Source organism: Phascolarctos cinereus, unplaced genomic scaffold (assembly GCF_003287225.1).
Source record: "Phascolarctos cinereus isolate Bilbo 61053 unplaced genomic scaffold, phaCin_HiC Scaffold_726;HRSCAF=1367, whole genome shotgun sequence".
Classification (NCBI taxonomy): Eukaryota; Metazoa; Chordata; class Mammalia; order Diprotodontia; family Phascolarctidae; genus Phascolarctos; species Phascolarctos cinereus.
In genome coordinates, this window is record NW_027556098.1 from 256,966,028 (window position 1) to 256,988,108 (window position 22,081).

General features: G+C 42.0%; 1 protein-coding gene across 1 annotated transcript; it reads left to right on the plus strand.

The window, feature by feature from the left end:
- The first annotated feature begins 14,732 nt into the window (after positions 1-14,732).
- On the plus strand, positions 14,733-17,563 carry AMER2 (APC membrane recruitment protein 2). Its single transcript, XM_020997252.2, has 2 exons — positions 14,733-15,847; positions 16,019-17,563. Exons 1-2 carry the CDS (start codon positions 14,779-14,781, stop codon positions 16,909-16,911), a joined length of 1,962 nt encoding a protein of 653 aa, XP_020852911.1. The 5' UTR covers positions 14,733-14,778; the 3' UTR covers positions 16,912-17,563.
- The last annotated feature ends 4,518 nt before the right edge of the window (positions 17,564-22,081 follow it).

Below are 22,081 nucleotides of genomic sequence, written 5' to 3' on the forward strand. Positions count from 1 at the left end.
AGTCTTTTCACAACATAAGCAATTATATGTTAGGGTTAATCTGAAAGGTTGGAAGCTACATTGGGCTCATATTCTTGCATGCTGCTAATTAGAAATTAATCTCTCTTTTCAGTAGACACATGCCCAGAACATCTGTTAAATTAGAGCCTAATGTCAGGCAGACTACTAAACAGGGGTGCAGAGAGAAAGGCAGCTATAACCCCAAGAATTCCAAAAACCTTTCACCCAAATACTGGATTTCCCTCTAAATATCCTGTGGGGAAAATGGCAGAACTCTGGAGGAAATTTTTGGACTACCAAGCACCACATTTGCTCCTTCCTGTGGGCTATTCTATAAGATTCTGAATTTACTTAAATTCCATTTCTCTTTGTCAACATGAAAGCAGGACTGGACTTACAAGACTTAAGAGCTGTCTGGTTCTTCAGCAGGGTTAACTCAGTACTCCTTCTGCTATTAGGATCCACCACACCTGCAAAGTTTTGCCCCTTGGCCTGATAAGAATAAACTAGTTTGAGCCTTTGCTGAACCCCACACAGCATCAGCAACAAAATCAGGTCAGAGAACAAACTGGAGGCTAAAATCATGAGGAGCGATGAAAGCTCAAGGCAACAGGAAGGAATCAGAGAATCTGCAGGAGATAAAGGGAAAAAGATGAAAGCAAATAGATTTAAGGCTCCAATGCCAAGGAGGACCTTTGAACAGAGATGGCTCCTCTGCCTTTAGGTCCGCTGGAGTCAATCTTAATGTGGCTAACCTGGGCTCAGCAGGTGAAAACATGTGGGTGGGACCACCTGGCCTCTAAGTAGAGTGTGTGAGAAAGGAGAAGGGGCAACATGTGATGCTGTTTGAAGTGAGTCAATCAGCAACAAACCAGCATTTATTAAACACTTACTATGTGCCAGGCAGTGTGCTAAGTAAGCACTGGGGATAGGAGGAAAGGAAAAATGAGTAGAATAGATAAGTGTTACAGGAATTCAGAGGAGAAAATGACCATTGTGGACAAAGTGGGCTTTGTTGAAGAACTGGAAATTTAACAGGGACATGAAGGATAGATCAGATTTAGACAGTAAAGAGAGTTGAGCAGGGCATTTTAAGAAAGAGTGATGTGGAGGTCAGACTATCTAAGGCATTTTCATGGAGCAGTGGTATTAGTCTATTAGAATGGTAGATTTGTCCACTATTAAATTGGAAAGTTAGGGCAGAAGTGGGGAACCTTCAGCCTCAAGTCCACAAATGGCCCTTAGGTCTTCAAGTGAGGCCCTTTAACTGAACCCGAACTTCACAGAATTAAAAGAACTTGTTCTGTGAAGTTTGGAGGTAATCTCAGAGGAAAAGCATTAAGATTAAGGAAGACTAGGAGAGGCTTCTTGTAGAAGATGGGACCTTAGTTGAGACTTGAAGGAAGCCAGGAGGGAGAGAATTCCAGGTATTGGGAATACCCAATGAAAATGCCTGAGTCAGGAGATGAAGCATCTTGTGTGAGGAACAGCAAGGCCACTGTCCTCGGATCACAGGGTACTTGATAGAGATGAGTGGAAGGAGTGGAATAATGTGTAGAAAGAATGGAAAGGTAGGAAGGGATTAAGTTATGAAGCCAAACCAAGGATTCTGTATTTGATGCTGGAGGCTAAGGAGAGGGGCTAGAAATTGATTGAATAGTGGAGTGATTTGGTCAGACTTGTGCTTTAGGATGCTTATTTTGATAGTTGAGTGGGGGAGGGATTGGCGAGGGGAGAAACTTGAGGTAGGGAGACCAACCAGCTGGTTATTGTAGGTGCCCAGGTGTGAGGTGAGGATCATATTTGTAGAAAGGTGGGAGCAGTATTGGAAGAGAGAAAGGGGTATGTGACAAGTGCTAAGGTAAAATCAACAGGACGTGGCAACTGATTGCATGTGGGGAGAGTGAGAGAGATAGAGGAAGGGAAGAGGCATTTATATATGTCTACTGTATGCCAGGCTTTGAGCAAAGTGCTTTTTTGCAAATATTATCTCATTTGATCTTCCCCAAGATGTTATGAAGTGGGTACTGTTGTTATCAACATTTTATAGTTGAGAAGATGTAGGCAAATAGAGGTTAAGTGACTTGCCCAGAGTCAGACAGCTAGTAAGTATCTAAGGCCAGATATAAATTCCGGTCTTCCAGACTCTAGGCCCAGTGCTCTATCTGCCTCTGAATATGAGTGAGGAGTTAAGGGTGGTACCTAGGATGCTCAACAGGGAGCTACAAAAGGCATTTGAACAGTAGAACAATATAATCAAAGTTCATTTATTTTAAAGATGAATCATCTGGCTTTGGTGAGCAGTATGGGTGGGAGGAGGGTTAGACTGGGTGTAAGAAAGCCAGTTAAGCTGCTATGGAAATAGTCTGTACATGAGATAATAACTACCTGGTCCAGGATGGTGGCAGTAGAAATGCCAAAGAAAAAACTGAATGAAAATGGCATTTCAAATGAACATAAATGACATTACAAAAGAAAGGATAATCTATGTAAAGGAAGAATTATCTATAGAGGACTGTGATGAATTGGATGACGGATCCAGTTACAAAAAAGAGTCAAAGGTAGCTCTGACCTTTTGGTGACTGGGAGAATAATGATTCTTTGGACAATCTGCCCATAGCTTACCTTTCCTACTGTTTTCAACACAAGCTCTCCACTCTAACCAAACTGGTCTATTCATTATTCCTTGACCATGCTTTTGGTAGTGCAAATGCCTTTGGAGGAAGCATACTCTCAGTGGGGAGGGGAAGGCATCTGTTAGAAATTGCAGACATGCAGACGGTAATTGAATCTGAGAATACTCATTTCATCACTTGAGGATTTCCCTGGTTTCTTCTTGGCCCTGATCTCCATGTTGCCTGCTTCCAGCTTCTCAGCTAGATAGGATAAATGATACTTCTATGTCTATTCCCTTGGAAACACACACAGAAAGGTGAAGTATACTCTTGGTTATCCCCCTTGAAGGAAAGGATGCTGCTAAGAGTTATAGAAAACCTAATGTGTGAGGAAGTAACCTTCTTCCCATCCCCCTCCCCACCACATCACTTAATTAGGGATTCTTTCCAAGTTTTTCTTTTATTCATTCTTGTATTTCACATTATTGCTGAAGAATGACATTGGTCAACCTATATTACCAATAACTCTCCATTGCTGAAGCCAGACTTTAGGTAAACTCATGGTTAATTACCACCCCTGAAAGAAAGGAGGTCCTAGGTACTTTTCTTTGGAATCAATTCAATAAATATGTGTTAAGTTCCTACTATGTGCCAGGGACTGTGCTAAGCACTAGGGGTGCAAATAAGAAAAAGAAAGACAGACTCTGCCCTTAAGAAACTCACACTCTAATGGAGGAAGATAACAGATAAAAGAAAGTTGGAAAGGGGAGGCACTAGGGTGGTACCAAGCGAGAGGGTATCATGTATCTTGGAGTCCGAACCAAGCAGAACTGCAGATGGAAGGTGGAAAATGAGCTGCAAAGTTCAGAGCCTAGCCTCTATAAAGGAAAGCCCTGGGAGGAGTTTAGCGTTCCACCCTCCAAGCCTCCGATCAGAGGGAGCTGGGGAGGTATTGTGAATCCAAAGCTGAGTCAAACATCACCATGAGGAGATGCCTTGTGGTCTAAATGCTCAGGGTCTTGTCTGCACTGATCGCCTTGTGTTTTCCTGTCTGGGGTCCTTCATTCATGCTGTTCCTCTGGCCATCCTTCAGGGTCTAGCTCACATTCTAGCAGCTCTGTCAAGTCTTCCCTGGCAATCCCACCTTCAAATGCTCAATCTCTCCTCAGAATTCCTGCCACAGTTATTGTCTGTATAATCTATTTGGTGAGAAATCATGTGCTGCCTTTATGACATCTCTTCCGGTTTAGTTGAGCTGGCACTTAAACCTTTTTATTGTCACCTAACTTTATACGACTATCTTGTCTATCCAGGCAAATTGTAACCAATTTGTGGGTAGGGACTGTGCTTTCACTTCTCGGCATAAAGTTCTTTCCAATGCTTAAGATTCTGTCATTTTAAACATAAGCTATGTCCACAGACCATGGTCTGGGCTTACATAGATGGGGTCTGATCTTAGGGCTACCCTAAAAGAGCTTTCATCTCTTTGGCTGGTATTGCCTCCAGAGTTTATTCTAAGAAATCTCAGATGTAGCTTGTTGTAGTTGAAAGGGTCTTCAGTACCTGTACAAGAATTCACGGTATTAGATGCAGCTTTGAGGTAGAGGACAGATTTTATTTTACTCTACAGAAACTACCTAAAACTTAAAGGAACAGATAAAGAATGCAAAAAGCACAAAAAAGGACCTACAATAGACTCAAAGCAATCAATATAATTTTCCTTCCTCCCTGGTAGGCCACCCATTTCCATAGGGTTTTTACCCTCATCCCAGGATCATAGCACCACCCTATGATTTGGACTTCCTCTTGAAAGTATATACACTTCGAGGCTGCAAGATAAGCAACATTCCAGTTATCCCTCATTTTAACTTACTATGTCCCTCTGAAAGCTTGAATTCCCCCAGAAGAGAAGCACATTTTGGGGTTTCTAGGAAGGCAACCCCTTCTTTGTCAGACTGGCACTCTCTGAATTTCTTTGTTGATTTGTAGCACCTCCTTCCCAAGCTACCTCCTGACTCCCACTCTCACTGGTAGTTGGTTCCACAGAGGGAGGCTGACTAATTATCCCCTTGGGGTAACTCTGAGGGGTTATTGCTTATGATTCCCCAGCTAGTATGCTCCTCCCTAATATTCATTAACCAGTTGATATCTCCACATATCAATTAACCAGTTGATATCAATTCATAGTTTCAAATAATCAAGTCACTTGATTTTTACTGAGATGCTATAGTAAAGCATGGAAGCTACAAAAATAAGACCCCAAACAAAGGCCTTCCCTCCCCTATGTACCTATTTGGGTCCTGGGGACAGTCAGCTCAGATCTGAAGCACAAGGGTATATGTAGAGAACACATGAGACCAAGGGCTTCTTTTGGGCAGGAGAGTTCTTTTTCTGACTTCTTGGAGTCCTCATTTAGTTTATTGACTTTAGGGTGTGGCATAGCCAGGGGACAAATGGCTATCCTGCTTGTACAATAGGGTGTCTGGCTGCAAAGCTGATTCACTGCTGTGCTAGATCAGGCAGGTTGCTTCCCAGATGGGGTTTTCCAGGAGATTCGGCTGCTGCAGCAACTATGAGCAGACTCAATTACTATTTCTAGTTACTGGACTTCTGCTGGCTCTTCTGACATTTCAAAGCTCACAGGGTCATACCCTCGTTCACTCTGTCTCAAGATACCCATTCACCTGTAATTAGGAAAGAATAAACATGAGACAAAAGAAACAGAAACTGCCATTTGATCACGGACACATGGTGGCTGGGTGCAGAGATAAGGCAGCAGAGGCCACTGACTCGGCTTCTTCACTTCCTTCCCCCAGACTCAGAGTTCTTCACTTGAAGCCAGAGAATAGAGGCTCCAAAAGGGAAGAGGGAGCCTTAGGTTTGTAAACAAACTCATTTCTGGCTCACTCATTAGTCTTTCAGCTCTAAAGCCACTTAGAAAACTTTTCATCAACACACAGTACCAAATCCTCAGTCACTTATGACTGGAAGAAAGTTCACCAAGTCTTCACATGTGGGCTTGAAACCAGGCAGGGAATAGCGTGGCGATGGTGGTGGTGTTGTTCAGTCATGTCCAACACTTCGTGGTGCCAATGGGCTGGTTGAAGCTCTAAGGAGTTTTAATAAAAAGACTCCAGTCCTGCAAGGAGGCAGCTAGATGGCACAGTGGATAGAGTACTGACCTTGAAGTTAGGAGGACCCGAGTTCAAGTCTAGCCTCAGACACTTAGCAGCTTAGATCCTAAGCAAGTCACTTAACCCTGTCTCAGTTTCCTCATCTGTAAAATGGGCTGGAGGAAGAAATGGCAAACCACTCCAGTATCTTTGCCAAGAAAATCCCAAATGGGGTCATGAAGAGTTGGACATGACTTAACGACAACAATTCTGTAAACTCATTACATCCCAAGCAAACTTTTAGGTTGAATTGGGAACTCTCTTGGCCTATTTCCCCCTTTTCCCACCTCCTCACATGAGATAAATGCACCAGGAGTCAGAACATAAGATGATAGGGAGATTCTAGGTAATGGCCAAGGCATTTGTCTCAGATTATACTCAAATGAACCAGAGAAAACGACAATAAGGAGGGGCAGCTAGGTGGCACAGTGGATAGAGCACCAGCCCTGGATTCAGGAGGACCTGAGCTCAAATCCAGCCTCAGACACTTGACACTTACTAGCTGTGTGACCCTGAGCAAGTCACTTAACTCCATTGCGTAGCCAAAAAAAATGACAATAAGGAACAGAAATAGAGGGAAGTCTCCTGCTTTCTGTATTGGGAGGTTCTTCTTTTGGGCATAAAGGGGAGAAATTATTTCAATCATTCCAATAACTAAAAAACAAAACAATTATGAAGAAGAAAATACTAAGTCCTGGCAGCTTAGCCTGGTGGATGGACTGTTTGTGTCAAAGTTCCTTCTGTTTCTTAGTCCTTCTTTTGTATTAATGCTATACAATTATAGGACATTACACTCTGGTGGAATTGAGGTAAACTGGAGTAAGAACAAAGAAACTCCTCCCTAATGTGGAAACATGAAGGTTGGTTGGGACTGTGCAGCATCACTGCTGCAGCATCTGATGAAATCGTCCTTTCTAACAGGGGATTTTTGTGCCTTGTGACTCCTTGCTTTATGCTTTGCCCCTCATAGTTGACACCAGACAGAAGAGTCCACTTAGCAAACCTTGAGGTAGACAAAAGCATAGATCAGAGTGACTTATTTAGGAGATTCTCTGGCAAAAGGATCTAATTCATAATTATGTTAATGGTGAAGGTTTTCACATTTGTCCCTTTGTCTTTCCTTCTCCCATCCCTTTTCTCTTTTCAGTCACCCTCCCTTTCAGGAAGTTGGCTGCATAGAGAGAGGAGCCTCTGAATGACAACAGATTCCTTATGCCAGAAAAGAAAACTCAGCATGTTTTCTGGCAAAACCCTCTTGATGCTTACATTTCTAAAAGTTTTTATCATTACTAAACAGCACTTTTTGGAAGTGTTTTTTCTCCTATTTCTCCCCTCTCATTGATTTTTCTCTTACCTCTTCCCTCCCCCAAATGAAATGATAAAGGAAAGAAGAAAAAAAAGGCAGGGATGGGGAGTGAACAAGTATAGCATGTGGACCATACCTTTCCCTCTATTGGTCTGCCTTTCAGAAGCTAAGTTCCTCCAAAGGGGTAGTCTTATCATATAATCACAGAGATGAGGGTGGACAGCTTTAGAAATCTTTAAGTACTTCTCCTGATGCTAGCCAACACCCCTTTCAGAGCTGCACGGTTGAAATTGTGCTCAGAGGCAGGGCTCCTACAGAGCAGCCCTATACCAGAGCAAGAGTATGGATGTATGTAACCCTTTCTCTCCACTCTGACAGGAGATAAGAAGTGGGTTTCTTTGTAGATTCCATATTTTTTGCTTGTAGCAGTGGGCTGACTCATCATAATTGTAGGCTTTCCAACCTATGGGCAGGTTGTATTTCAAAAGGTTGTTTAGGATTTTGATCTAGAAAGAGTCTTAGACATCATTTAGAATAGAGATGCGAAACGTGCAACCTGTGGGATGCATGTGGCCCATAACATTACTGAGTGAGACCTGAACCAGATTAAAACGTAGATCCTATCTGAGTCTAATGTGTTGATCTATTAATAAAAAAGAAACCTATTAATACGTGGTTTTCCAAACGTATATGCAGATTGCAGGGATCCTTATGTATGGTTTAGTGGACATTTCTATTAGTGTTCTATTAGCCCCCATTTCTATATGAGTTTGACACCATTAATTTAGAACAAACCTTCTATTTTACAGCCAAGCAAAGGGCAATCTATATGAGGCAAAGGGTCTTGCCCATGATCACAGTAAGCCAATCCTCAAGCCTAGATCTCCTGAGTCTTTAGATTCAAAGACCTGTGCGCTCTCTCTCCACTACATCCTACTTGTTAATTGGCTGCATAGAACTTGGAGGGAGACCCTCTGGGAGCATAGAATAATGACATAAGAGAATAGTACTATGCTAGGTTGGCCATTCTGAATTGAGAGACTCAGGGAATGGGGAGAAGAATTCAAATTCAGATCCAACCCTCAACTTCCCACCTGTTAACTAATAATAATAGCTAGTATTTCTATAGCACCTTAAGGTTTACAAAGCTCTTTACAGGTATTTATTGCCTCATTTTATTCTCACCACAACCCTAGGAGGTAACCCCTGTTATTATCCCCATTTTACAGTTGAGGAAACCAGGATAAATGGAGGTTAAGTGACTTGCCCTGGATCACAATAGCTAATAAGTATCTGAGGCTGGATTTGAACTCTGGTTTTCCTCATTCTAGGTCTAGTGTTCTATCCACTATGCCACCTAGCAAATCCTAATTAAAGAATTCAAAGATCACTGGTTTGCAAGGCAGAAAACCTGGGTTCAAGCCTTAGCTTTGCCTCTGTTTACCTGTAGAACTTTGGGCCAGTTACTTAACTTCCTTGGCTCTCAGTCATCTCATCTGTAAAGTGGGCATAGTAGTACCTGCCATGGAGGTGACTCATTGAGGTAATAGCTGTGAAAGCACCTTGAAAAAGTCAAAAGTACAATCATTTAACAATTCATTTAAGTGCCAACTGTGTGTTAGGTGCTGAGAATACAGAGATAAGAACAAAAGCAGTCTCAGTCCTGGTGAAGCACTAAGTGAAGCTGGGTGGGGTTGGGGAAGTGGGACTTGGGTTATAACATGTACATATGTACTATTCTACTGGAAGTGGAATCAATTATTTCCAACAGACAAAAACTATAGTTTCTGTGGATTGAAAACAGAAAGCTTCAGGAGTCCTTGGCAAAGGACACCTAAATGAATAGATTTCATTCTTTTTGAAATCAGCTGGAAAAGTCTGCAAATTGAGGTTCCTCACCTCTCTTTTAAAGTCACTTTTTTGATAAGTCTTTTTTCTTGTGACTGCTTGGGCGTCTTGACCTTTTTTATGAAGAGGAGGTGTTTTTCATTGGCTGGGAGCCTTGAGATTGCCAGGGGAAGCTAGAAGAAGGAAAGTGATGATGGTGAGGTAGGGAGGAAGAGGCAGTTATTTCCTTACCTATGAACAATCCTGGCAAACCATGGAGATAAGGGAGATAAAGCTGGGCATGGCAACCAGATTGGAAAGGTGCCTGGGCAGTCTTTGAGACCTACTGGTGGATCCCCATCTGTTGGGTGGGAACACCTGCTTGCTCTGACTGGTTTAGAAGTCAGATATTTAATGCAGATCCCGAGGTCTTTTGGTCATGGATAATCCCCAGCATCTATGCCTGTGACTTCTGGGATGACTAAGATGTCACTTACTTGAAGGTTCTGGTAAACTTCATGAGAGCAAGAACTGTCTGTTGCCTTTCTTTGTATCCCCAACATTTAGCATAGTGCCTGGCACATAGTAGATGCTTAACTAATGCTAGTTGATTGACTGACTGACTGACTGCCCAGGTGCTGGCTAACCAGGGTGGTGATATTTTATTTAGAGCAGGTGTCAAACACAGGCCTTCAGTGCTCTGAACCAGATTAAAGTGTAATTGGGAGATATTTAACAAAAGTAATAAAATCCAACAAAATATAGATAATGTAGATTTGTGGTGTTCTAAATTAATATGTTGCCCGCAGGGATCCTTACCTGATATTCAGTGGCCCCATTTCTATTTGAATTTTATACCAAAGATTTAGAGTTCAGTGGCCATTTTACAGTGGGCTGCTAGGTGGTGAAGTGGATAGAGTGCTGAACGTGGAGTCAGGAATACCTGAATTCAATTTTGACCTCCCTTAGCCTCCGTGTGACCCTGGGCAAGTCACTTAACCCTGTTTGCCTCAGTTTCCTTATCTCTAAAATGAGCTAGAGAAGGAGATGGCAAACTGTTCCAGTATCTTTGCCAAGAAAACCCCAAATGGGTTCACAAAGGGTCAGGTACAACTCAACAACAACAACAACAACAACAACATGAAGCTATTTTACTTAGAGTTCATAGGATCTAGAGCTGATAGGAATCTTAGGGGTGACCTAGTCTAGCACTTTCATTCTGTTGATTAGGAAAATGAGGCCCAGAATTCTGACTCTAAATCCAGTACCCTTTCTTCTACATTACAAATCTTTCCAGTAAATGAAAACATCCTGATGGATTGGCTGATTTTCCCCCTTTCAGTCGGCTGGGTTGGTTTCATATAAATATAGCCTTAGGCAGAAGGTTAGCTAAGGCCTGGATTCACAGTATGTGACTCTTGCTTCTGCGCTCAATTCACAAGGTGTCCTGTGAGCTGAGCCTTCACTGATTAAAGGTAAATCTGTTTTGTTCCCTGAAAAGTCAGTGACTCATCCAGGCGCAGACACTGCTAGCTTATAGTGTCCACCATTTCCTGGAGGGCTCAGGCTTTTATTCCAACAAATCTTCTAGCTTCTAAAAAGTATTAATTCTGCCTCTGCCTTCCAAAACATTATCTATAAGTGAAGCTGACTTTGACCCATCACAGGGAAGCTTCTTCTGAGTATCAGAGTCTGTCTGCAGGCTAGCATGCCCTTATCAAATCCTTCCTTCACCATATATCTTCTTGTGTGACCCAGTGGAGAAAGTCAGGTAAAGTGAACAAGCATTTATTTTTTAAAAATATATTTTATTTGTTTTGTTAAATATTTCCCAATTATATTAAACATTTTAAACATTATTACAAATTTTGCATTCCAAATGCTCTCCTTCCCTCCCACACCTACCCCACCCTTTCAGAAGGCAAGCAATGTGATATTTATTATAAATGTAAAGTCATGCAAAACATATTTCCATATTAGCCCTGTTGTACAAAATAAAGAAAGTAAAAAGTATGAATCAGTCTATAATTAGAATTCATCAGTTGTCTCTCTGGAAATGGGTAGCATTTTTCATCGTGGATCCTTTCAACAAGCATTTATTTATTAAGCACTATGTTCTAGGCACTGTGCTGAGTGCTGGAGATACAAAGAAAGGCAAAAACAATCCCTGCCCTCAAGGAGCTCACACTCCAATCCAAGCAACAACATGCAGATAACTAGGTACAAACTATATACAATATAAATTGGAGATAATCTCAGAGGGAAGGTTCTAAGGACTGGGGAAAGCTTTGTGCAGAAGATAGGGCTTTAGCTGAGAGTCAAAGGAAGCTATGGAAGCCAGGAGATGGAGAAGAGCAGGCAAGACTTCTAGGCATAGAATTGCCAAGAATCAGGAGACAGAATATCTTGTGTGAGGAACAGCAAGGAGACTGATGTCACTGGATCACAGAGTACATGGGGTAGAGGGCAGGAGGGGGTTGGGGGAAATCACGTATAAGAAGACTGGAGAAGTAGGAATAGACCAGGTTATGAAGGGCTCTAAAAGCCAGATAGAAGATTATATGTTTGATCCTAGAGGTAATAGGGAACCCCTATTCATTGAATAGAGGGGTCAGACCTGGAGATCCCTTTGAATGGGAGCTGGACTTGGAGCCAGGGAGCCAGGGAGACCTGGGTTCAAATTCTATCTCTAACACAATGCTAGCTGTGTGACTCTGAGTAAGTCATGTCCTCTTGAGCTTGTAAAGATCAGAAAGTTTAAATGAATTGCTCAGGGTCACCCAGCTAGGGAGTGTCTGAGGCAGGATTTGAACTCAGGTGTTCCTGATTCCAAAACATCCACCTAGATGTACTTGGCAAACCTAAATGTTCATAAGAATGTCAGTTATTATTAGGAATAATGTAGAATATGCATATCTTTAGATTTCTCTGGTTGACCCTCGATGAATTTCCTGACTAGGAGTCTATTAGTTGAGAGTTAGGAAATTGCAACTAACAGACACAAGAAAGGGAAATCCTTTAAGTATGTTAAAAAGAAAACCTCAAAAGAAAATTCAGTGCTGCAGAAGAGTCTTGCAACATATGGAGTGTGAGACTGAAACTAGGGCAGCTTTCAACCTGCACAATTGCTTTTAACTTACTCATTCATTTAGGACACCCCCAAATGGAGTTGTCAGCATGAACCATCATCCTCTCTGTGTGTGTGTGTGTGTGTGTGTGTGTGTGTGTGTGTGTGTGTGTGTGTGTGTGTAGCAGGTATTCAGGGTGGGGTTGAGGGGAAGCGTCATTAAGAAAACCCCACCAACATTGACTCCTTTGGGCCCAGGTACTTAATACCCAGGCTGACGTGTATGCTGTATACTGGTGTGTTTACATAACCTCTCAACAATCATACAACATAGTACAGAGAAACAAGATAATGCCACTAAGTTGAATTCTTGTGTAATTATTTCTTCATTTTAATTGAGTGAATCAGACTATTAAAAAAACACTTCCTATTTCAGCTTCTGTCTTGAGACAGTGTGTTAGGGGGCCTTCCTTGAATCAAGAAGACCTGGGTTCAAGTTTTGCCTTTTATACTTGCTTATGTATGACTTAATCTCCCAATGCCTCCTGGCAACTAGTTATCTAAGCCTTATATTTTACAGATGAGTTATTGATCTGTATGGGGGAGGGAGTTTTCACATTGGGAGTTACCTTGATGAAATCCAGCGCCTGGGAAGATAGACACAATCTCATTTTTAAACTTCATGTTCTAAAGTGTCTTGAGAGAGACTGGAATAAGAATCCTAAGACTTAATTGCTTTCTCAACCTTATGTTCATTGATTTCTTGCTTTTATGAAATAATGAATGAATGAATAATATTCATCATTAAAAACAACAACAACAACAAACTCAGGGCATAGGTACAAAATAACTACAATTCATTAAAATAGAACAGCAGTGATTGGCACATATTAAGATTAATGAAACTCCAGTTTTAAGAAAATGATCGCTTCTAGGGGCTAATAATAAAGTAATAAATAGCTAGGTAGAATATAATATGCCAGGTGAAAGGGTGTGTGTGTGTGTGTGTGAGAGAGAGAGAGAGCCAAATTTATGAAAACCTCTGTCACCCAGAATTTCAAATAATTACTTGTAATTATACTTATCATCCTTATGATGATTACTTACAACTAAATCAGGTGTCTATAGTTATAAATTGAGTATCAGCGGAATGCCTGAACACAGAACTCAATAGATTACTGTCGAATTGCCCCCTGGAACCCTCCACCTGGCTCAGGAGGTCAGAGCTGATGTCTTGCTCTCCATGGCAGCTCTGAGGAACAGAGGAATAGCTCTGACCCAGCTGAGGGTTAGGAGGCTCTTTAGGCTTTGGCAGAGGGGTCTTTGAGAGTTAAGGAAGGGCTCAGAAGATGCTATCAAGGATACAGCTATTGCTGACCTTGTTACAGCATTATCACTGCTCAAACAATACCTTTGGTGTTGCTATACCTTAAGACCTCCAACACCAGAAGAATAAATCACTATACATGATTTTCCCTAGTAGCACACACAACATGGTAGAGCACAAAAACAGACCTGCACTTATAGGGACAGCCACCCAGGTAACTAGAATTCTCAGAGCTACACTGGTTTGCCACATAGACTTCTCACCTGGCCCTCTTGTTCTTCCTCCTTACAACAAACTTGTTTAGGGGAAGAAAATTTGGAATGAGTAAATCTGGGTTCGAATCTTGGCTCTGCCTGTCACTACCTATGTGACTTGGGACATAATAGTTGCCACCTTCATGTTTCACAGATACATTGCTCTGCCTTTCTGAATGTGCTAACGCCTTGGAGCACTGAACAAAATGCTCTCTTGCACAGGGTCCTCTTTTCCCTCTCTCACCTGAGAAGCTACTCTGCCTCCTGGGAGTATGGGCAGAGGTAAGGATAGGAGCAGCAACAGCAATAACCAGAGCCACGGCAACTATACTGGTTGGACTGGTGATAATGGGAACAGGAAGGTTGCCTGAAGGCCGCAAAGGAGAGAGTCAAGGTCAGTGCCTTAAAGGAACCAGCTGCAGAGGAGGCATTGCAAATCACATGTTTGTGTGCCCTTCAACTTAATTCTTAGCCCTTCCATTTTAACCACCACAAAAGATGTCAACTAAAGGCAGTCAGGTGGTAGATTCTGTGAACTTGCCATTGAGTCATTGAGAACTGGGATAGGAACTCCAACTCACAGTTGACCAGGCAGCCTCCACGCTATACAATAACCCTCATTTTATTGCAGAAATGTCTATAATTTGCATTTGGCTGATTGCCAGTGCTTGGACAGGAATAGTTCTAAACATAATAATAAGCATACAATACACTGCCTTGGAAATACCCATCACTGAACACAATGCAGTCCTAAGGCATGGTCCATGCCCTTTGGGCTTACTTTTTCAGGGATGTAGACAGATGTGAATGACTTTGGAGAAGGAATGAGCCCATACCAACTCAAGCCAGATGGTAACGCAGTTGTGGGTTTTGTGATGAGCTGAAGTTTTCCATCGGTTGGGGTGGAGTAGGGTGTTTTGCTGGTGGCCCCACACTGGGCTCAGGGAAGTACCAAGTCTAGAGGAGGGATGTACAAGGAGACTGGGATTTTATGGAAAGAGTTGAGGGAATTCAATTGTTGTCCTATAATCAGCTTTAGTCTTGGTTGTCTACATACAATAAGAGGAAGAACATGCGCTTCAAACCAGTAAGCCAGGACCAAAGTGGGTTAGGTTATTATATAAGCCCTTCTGGGGAGTGGAGGAGGTCTTTTATTTTTGTGGCTTTTGCAGCAGCAGCAACAGTGGCTCAGGTTGATTTAGAATATGGATGACAGTGGCCTGGCTCCAGCCCATGACTGACGAAAGCTGCTTATCCCTCTTGGTTACCATGGAGATGAGCAGTAGCAGCAGCAGCAGCAGCAGGAGCAGGAGCATAGAGGCTGTCAGGGAGAGAATCAGCAATCAGGCATCTGTGGGGGTCTGCAGGAGGAAGGAGGAGGCAGAATCGGGGACACACACAGCAGACATGGACTTGCATTGTGACTGTGCCGCCGAAACTCCTGCAGCAGAGCAGCCCTCCGGGAAGATTAATAAAACCGCTTTCAAATTATTTAAGAAGAGGAAATCGGGTGGCACCATGCCCAGTATATTTGGGGTAAAAAACAAAGGGGATGGGAAAAGCTCGAGTAAAACGGGGATGGTGAGAAGCAAGACTCATGATGGATTAGCCGAGGTGTTGATGCTGGAAAGCAGCAAGAAGGAGGAACCGAGCAGCGGCGGGGGCAGTGCTGGTGGTGGCGGCGGGGACCAGCTGAACACGGATACCCACCCCAGAGCTGTGGTGACCAGTGTGAGTTCTTTAGCCAACAGCTCCGTGGCCAAGTCGCACAGTTTTTTCTCGCTGTTAAGAAAGAACGGGAGATCGGAGAATGGCAAAGGAGAACATACAGATCAAAACAAGGCTGGCAGCAAACAAAAGAAAGGGCTGAAAGGGATCTTTAGCAGTATGCGCTGGCATAAGAAGGATAAACACGGAAAGGAAGAGGAAAAGGAGGAACCCTCAGAAATCCAGTCCAGCCTCATTCTGCCTGGCTCGTTAACAGCCAGCTTGGAGTGTATCAAGGAGGAAATTCCCAAACCTTTGTGTGAACCTGAAAAGTCCAGCAAGGAAATTAGAAAAGAGCCATCCTGTGAGTTCCGCGGGGGAGAAGAGGTGAACGCATCAGTGGACAAGCCTAACGTGAGGAATTCTGGGGAGTCACTTAGCCCGGTGTTGCATAACAACAAAAACACACCGGGAGAGGATGCCGCTGGGTATCGGCATGAGGAGAGGCACCGAGAGTCGCGGGAACCGGGAACTGGGGACAGCCGGACAGCCCAGGATGCAGCTAGAACAGGTGACGTTCCAATAAAGACTATCCCCCTTGTTGAACCTGGGTGTAACAGTGGCCCTGACACTGCTGCCCCTGACCCTTCCTCTATTGATCCACCCTCAGAGCCATCGATTGATCGTATTTGTTTGATGTTTGCTGACGTCACTTCACTGAAAAGCTTTGACTCTCTTACAGGCTGTGGAGATATTATTGCGGACCAGGAGGATGAAGCAGGTGCCAGCTGCGACAAGAATGCCTCTGGGACAGGCAAGCCAGCTCCCTCCAAAAAGAACCCCAACTTGGTGGCCTACCAGGGAGGAGGGGAGGAGATGGCCAGCCCAGACGAAGTGGACGACACCTACCTCCAGGAATTTTGGGACATGTTATCCCAGACAGAAGATCAAGAAGCACAAGAGCCCCAGGGTATCACAGCCAAGGCAGCAGCAGCAGCCGCAGCCGCCGCCGCCGCCAAGGAAACCAAGGTAGCGCCTGAATCCTCCAAAGACGGCAGGGGTAAGGAAGGAGCTAGGGATGGCTCCTTGGTCAAAAGGAGTAGGATCCACAGGATTCCCATTGAGCTGCATCAGAAGGAGGATTCCAAGCACCGAGAAAAGGAGCAGCAGGAAGGTGTCCCCAACAGTGATGAGGGTTACTGGGATTCTACAACTCCTGGCCCGGAGGAAGACAGCACAAGCAGTATCCGGAAAGAAGGCATCCCCAGGGACAGCTACAGTGGGGATGCTCTGTATGATCTCTACACAGATCCAGATGAAAATCCAGTAGGTCTACCCTCTGATGAAGAAGTGACCTGCTTGTCCCGCTCAAAGCCGGTGTCTCCAGTGACCATAACCTGTCCCCTGAAAACACCCAGCAGTTTGATCAAGGACTCCAAGATCCCCATCAGCATCAAACACCTAGCATCCCTCCCTGCCAGCCATCCTGTGGTGCACCATCACCCGACCAAGAGTGAGATCCCCAGAACAAAAATCCCTGTTTCCAAAGTGCTGGTCCGGAGGGTCAGCAACAGGGGGTTAGCTGGGACCACGATCAGAGCAGCAGCCTGCCATGAAGGTGCCAAAAAGTTGTAAGGCCTTGAAGGCCAAGAGAGACCACATCATAGGAATGGCAATTTCATTGGAAACCATTAAGGAAAAAGTTTTGCTTCATTTAAGGAAAATCTTCTAGGACAGCCCCCTCTACATAGCCTGGGCTGGAATTATTTATGTTTTTTGGAAAAGGGGTACAGCTTATGTGAGAGGGGGGTGCTACCCTTCAGTTTCCCCTCTCAAGATATCACTGAAGATTCTTTTCAAGCACTTTTTTTCTTCCTTTTTTATCTTTGTATCATGTTTTGGGAAGCACTAAACACTTGGATGGAGATTATGTTTTCTTGCCTTTGCGGAACAGAACATTAGCAAACTCTAACAAGCATCTAGTTGTGATGCTAACTTGTGCCAAGAGTTGTCCAGAATGTCCAGGGTACAGCTCAAAGTGAAAAAGAGAGGCTCTCACCAGTATACTTTTCTCTCTTTTTTTCCCCCTGGGTAGGGGAAATTATTCTCTGCTGTTACTACTGTGTGTGGGAAAACCACAAAGCTGAACGAGCCAGGTACTTACCCAATGAAAAAAGAGAACCAATGATTGGCCACAGACATTACTTGATTTTTGGTTGCTAGCTATGAAAAGAGATGGCTTTCTACTACCAGGAGGAAGAGTGTGTATATATATGTATACATACATACATATATATATATTATATATATACATATATATATATATATATATATATATATATATATATATATATATATATGTTCTGTTGGTTTAGATCAGTTGTAATCAGTTGTAATAATAACAGACACATCTAGCTCAATGGTGCAGACGTTTGCTTCAATATTCATCCATTGCAGAAGCCAGGATCAGGGAAATATTTCATTAAATGCCAACAGACAGTACTTTTTGTATTTATAAAATACAACATTCTTCATGTGTAGATAAATGCTTATTTTACAGTTTGACATTTTATAAAACCTGTCAGTAAAACCCCAGAGTAAGCATCAGTTTTTATAGTTAGACAAGATAATTATCTTAAACCCAATGCTATCCTTTGGTGTAAGACTGTAAGCTGGAGCAAATCTGTTTGTTTAAGTGGATTCTCTTCCTTTAGTCTGTGGCTGTTGGGGGGGGGGGCGGTTGGCTTGGCCTTGCTTGTGGTAACAGTCTATCAGAATTCTCGCACAAAACCTCAATTTTCAGGGGTTTGTTAATTTGGCTTGAAATGTTTTTGGCTCCAAAGTCAATTCTCAGTCAATTCTTCAGATGAAGATGGGAAGCATCTCAAGAAAATAATGAAAGGAAAAAGGATGTATCTGGTTGTATGTGACATTTGGCCTTTGTTTTTAGTCTTAATGATTGACCCAGGTGGCTCAAAATATGAAATTGTCATTTGTGTATAATGGATATTTTTATGCCAAGATTTTTTTTTTGAAAGTGGCTTCCCTGTAAATGTGTATTGTCTAATTTTTCAAAGAGGAAATTTATTTCACAAGGATTTATCCTATGCCTACTTATAAGTTTGGATGATAGATTGAAACAGCTCCTAGGATGCCATTAAGGTCTAATGATTAAATAATATGCATTTTGAAACAGATTACCCTTATTTAATCAATAGACCAGAGTGTCTACAGGGAGATGTTTCAGTGCATCAGTATTAGACAGAGTTAAATGAAGCTATAAATATTTAAATGATGTAAACACTTCCGCATAACCACACGTTTACCTGAGTGCTTTCATATGTGATTAACTGCCACTTGCAGACTTTTTTTTTAACTTTATTTTTCTGCTTTCTAAACAGAACAAGAGGGAAAGTTAAAAATATGATAACACTTTTGATAATATTAAGGACATGATGTAAAATATACCACGAGAGAGGAAATGCAAATCTGTGTCAGGAGCTCAAAGCAGGCTGCTCCTTTTAAAAAAACCTTCTGTTGACCTGATTTGAGGATAAGGAAGAAGTGATCTCCTTGACTTCTTAGAGTCAGAGTCCTGACTTTTTTTGATTTCTGGAAGGCATATTCTTAATGTTATTTTGAAGTAATGTTTTAATATTTATTTTCTTTTAGCTGTCTATATGCGTGACCCTGTTATCCACAGTCACAGCCTTAAGTATTCTGTACCCATAACCACAGCACACAGTGAAGCAAAATATCTCCCTCCTGCTTACATATGCACAAGTGCGTGTGCGCGCGCGCACACACACACACACACACACACACCCCACACACAAATACACCCCTACTCATATGCTCATTTACTTAGCCATGCATAAACTGACAAAGAAAAGCTAATAGGTTCCTAGTTTGAAAGATTCTGGCAATTGCTTTTGGTTCAGGAAGAAGGTCGATTGCATTTAACTCAATACTGACTGCTAGATTTGTAAATGTAATATATTCTCTCAAATGAGTGAAGAGAACATAATTTCATTCCTAACCAAAAGACAAAGAATCTTTCTTTCTATCTCATTTCCCCCCCTATACCAGTCATATTCTCCTTTGCATGAATACACAGAAAAGTTATATTTGTCTACTTGTACAGGGAACTGGAAGTTGAGAGGGAGAGAGAACACTGGGGCACATTCCAGGGCTGGAGGGTCCAGATCACAGAGTTATGAAGGCAAGGGCACATCATTTAAACTCCAGGGGAAATTCATTTTCAACTAACATGAGTTTAAGATCTACTTTTCCATTCACATCAATGGATTTGTATATCATGTCCTCTTTGTTATAAATAAGGGAAACTTTACTGAATGACTAACTAGTTACTCAATATTAAAGATATTTTTATTTCTTTCTTTCCCTCTCTTGCTATCATTTTCTTTCATGTTTCTCACTTATTTTGTCCCCAAAGAATTCTATCTCCATAAACTGAAGGAAGGAGTCAAATGATGGGTTGTATAACACCTTCTGTGACCCTTTACTGGGAGGGCATTGGGGCAGTAAGAAAAAATGGTTAACCCTTTTATAGCCATGGAGATGGTCTTTTCTGTGAGGCTGACAGCCAATTCCTTGTGCACAGGAGTCCCTTGATTTCATATGTTAGTCTGTGGGACTATTTTTTTTTTGAAGATTTATGTTTTAGTACACCCTTTGTGTATCATTTAGTTGACTTGTAATGACTATATTTTAAATACTGGTTATAAAAGGGGAGAAAAACTGAAAGCTGATGCATGCTAGAATTACATAGTTTCAACATTCCTGACATTTTCAGCAAAGTGCTGGGTAGGTCTAACCTGAGCATTAAGGATGGGTATGCAGTATGGCTTAGTAGAGAGAGTGCTGAACTTGGGCATCAGGAAGATTTGGGTTCAGATACCACTTCTGACATATACATACTGTGTGACCGTGGGCTAGTCCTTTAACCTCTCTGAAGTTCAGTTTCTTCGACCCTAAAATGAGAATAGCAATACCTGTTGTCCTACCTTTTAAGGGTTCTTGTCAGGATTGGGTGAGATGAAGGTCTTTGCAGATTTAAAAGCATTATATAAATGTTGGTTGTTTAGTCAATCAGCAATTATTTATTAAAAGCTCTCACTATGTGATAGGCATTGGTGGTGGTGGTTATTATTTGAGGGCTGCTAGACACCTGGTTGATGCAGTCACTGCATTTGAATAGCTAGGCAATTTAGTGGTCATCAGTTCAATGCATTGTCTGACCTGCTATGTTATCTCTCCCTAAACATAGTCTGCAATTGCACATCTCTATGACATGTATGTTATTAGATGAAGTAACTCTCTCAGTTATAGCTGTTACTTTTATGCCTCGGTTGACAATTTGGAGAAGCTTTTTACCAAAACAATTTTTATGACCCCAAGAGGAATTTTTTCATAATGATTGTAATGGAATAGGAAAACAGCATTAAAGACAAATTTAGATCTAGAGTTCATTTTCTATAAGTAATCTGCCCTTTGGAATACTAACCTGCTTAATGCCTGTGAAGCTGGTGACTTACTGAATCCAAATCTCCAGTCATTAGCCTTGGAGGGAGTCTTCAATGACTTGCACCCCAATGAGCAACATATATGGTATCTACTGCCTCAATTGCCACTGAGGTAACCATGTCCTTTCAGGTCCCCAGGATCCCTTTGTCTGAACTCTGTACAACTTTTCATTATTTCACACTCAGCTTAAGTCTATGTGCAAGTGGGAAGCTAGCCAATCAATGTTCAGCTTGGATGGAAAAACAGATTAAGCTTCCCTTAGTGCTGGGGATGGGAGGTGGGGAGGTGTGATTCAATTTGCATCAGATCCTCCTAAAAGAAAAGTCTAACGTTCAAATATTCAGAGGAAAAAGGTAAGGCAATATCAATATCAAGGCAGAGTTCTTCAAATGACAATGTGTGTGCTCTGTGGATATTTAAAATACAAGTGTTTTTTTTAAGTAGTTATCACTTTAGCCATTTTGATGGAACTAATAATAGTAATTATATAATATATTGACAATAATAATAATAATAATAAATAGCATTTACATAGTGCTTCAAGGTTTGTGAAGCACCTTACATACATTATTTGGTTGACATTTTCCCCCAACAAATTGACCAGATAGATGCTTGACTGAACTGATTTCACCAACCAGTTGTTTTGGAGATACGTCTCTTTAGTTCCATAGAATTCTTTCTCTAAAACATTTGGTAGTCTAGGACTGTTTCATTCTGGCAGGAGCCAACTTTGAATCTCCTCCCTCTTTTTAAGTACAGACTCTCTTCCTCTTTGTTTCAAGCAGCCTAGTATTAATTATTCCAGGGTATGTTACAGTAATCACTTCATATGTGGGCACATCATGATTATGAGGAAACTGGCAGATGAGTCCAGAATATTGATACATTAGCATGTTCTGTGAGGTTTGCATAATGCTTTGCACTTGTTTTCAGGTATTCAGAGTTTCTGCCTTGTATGCCACAAATATGTGGGACTTCCTCTCCTGGATTTCTGACCTGTACTGAGACATTCATTCTTGTGTGTCTCCCTACAGTTTGCTCCCATTGAAATTATCATGAGATTCACATTTACCAGAAAAAAATCTGTGCCCTTAAAAATTAGGAAAAAGGCATATTAATTTTCTTGTTATCAATAGTGGGCAAGTGCTCTTATCACCATTGGGAACAGGGAGGTCAATTCCATGCAATTTAACAAACATTTATTTAAGACTCCCTATGTGTATGGTGAGAGGCAGTCTGTCTTAGTAGTCAGGAAAAC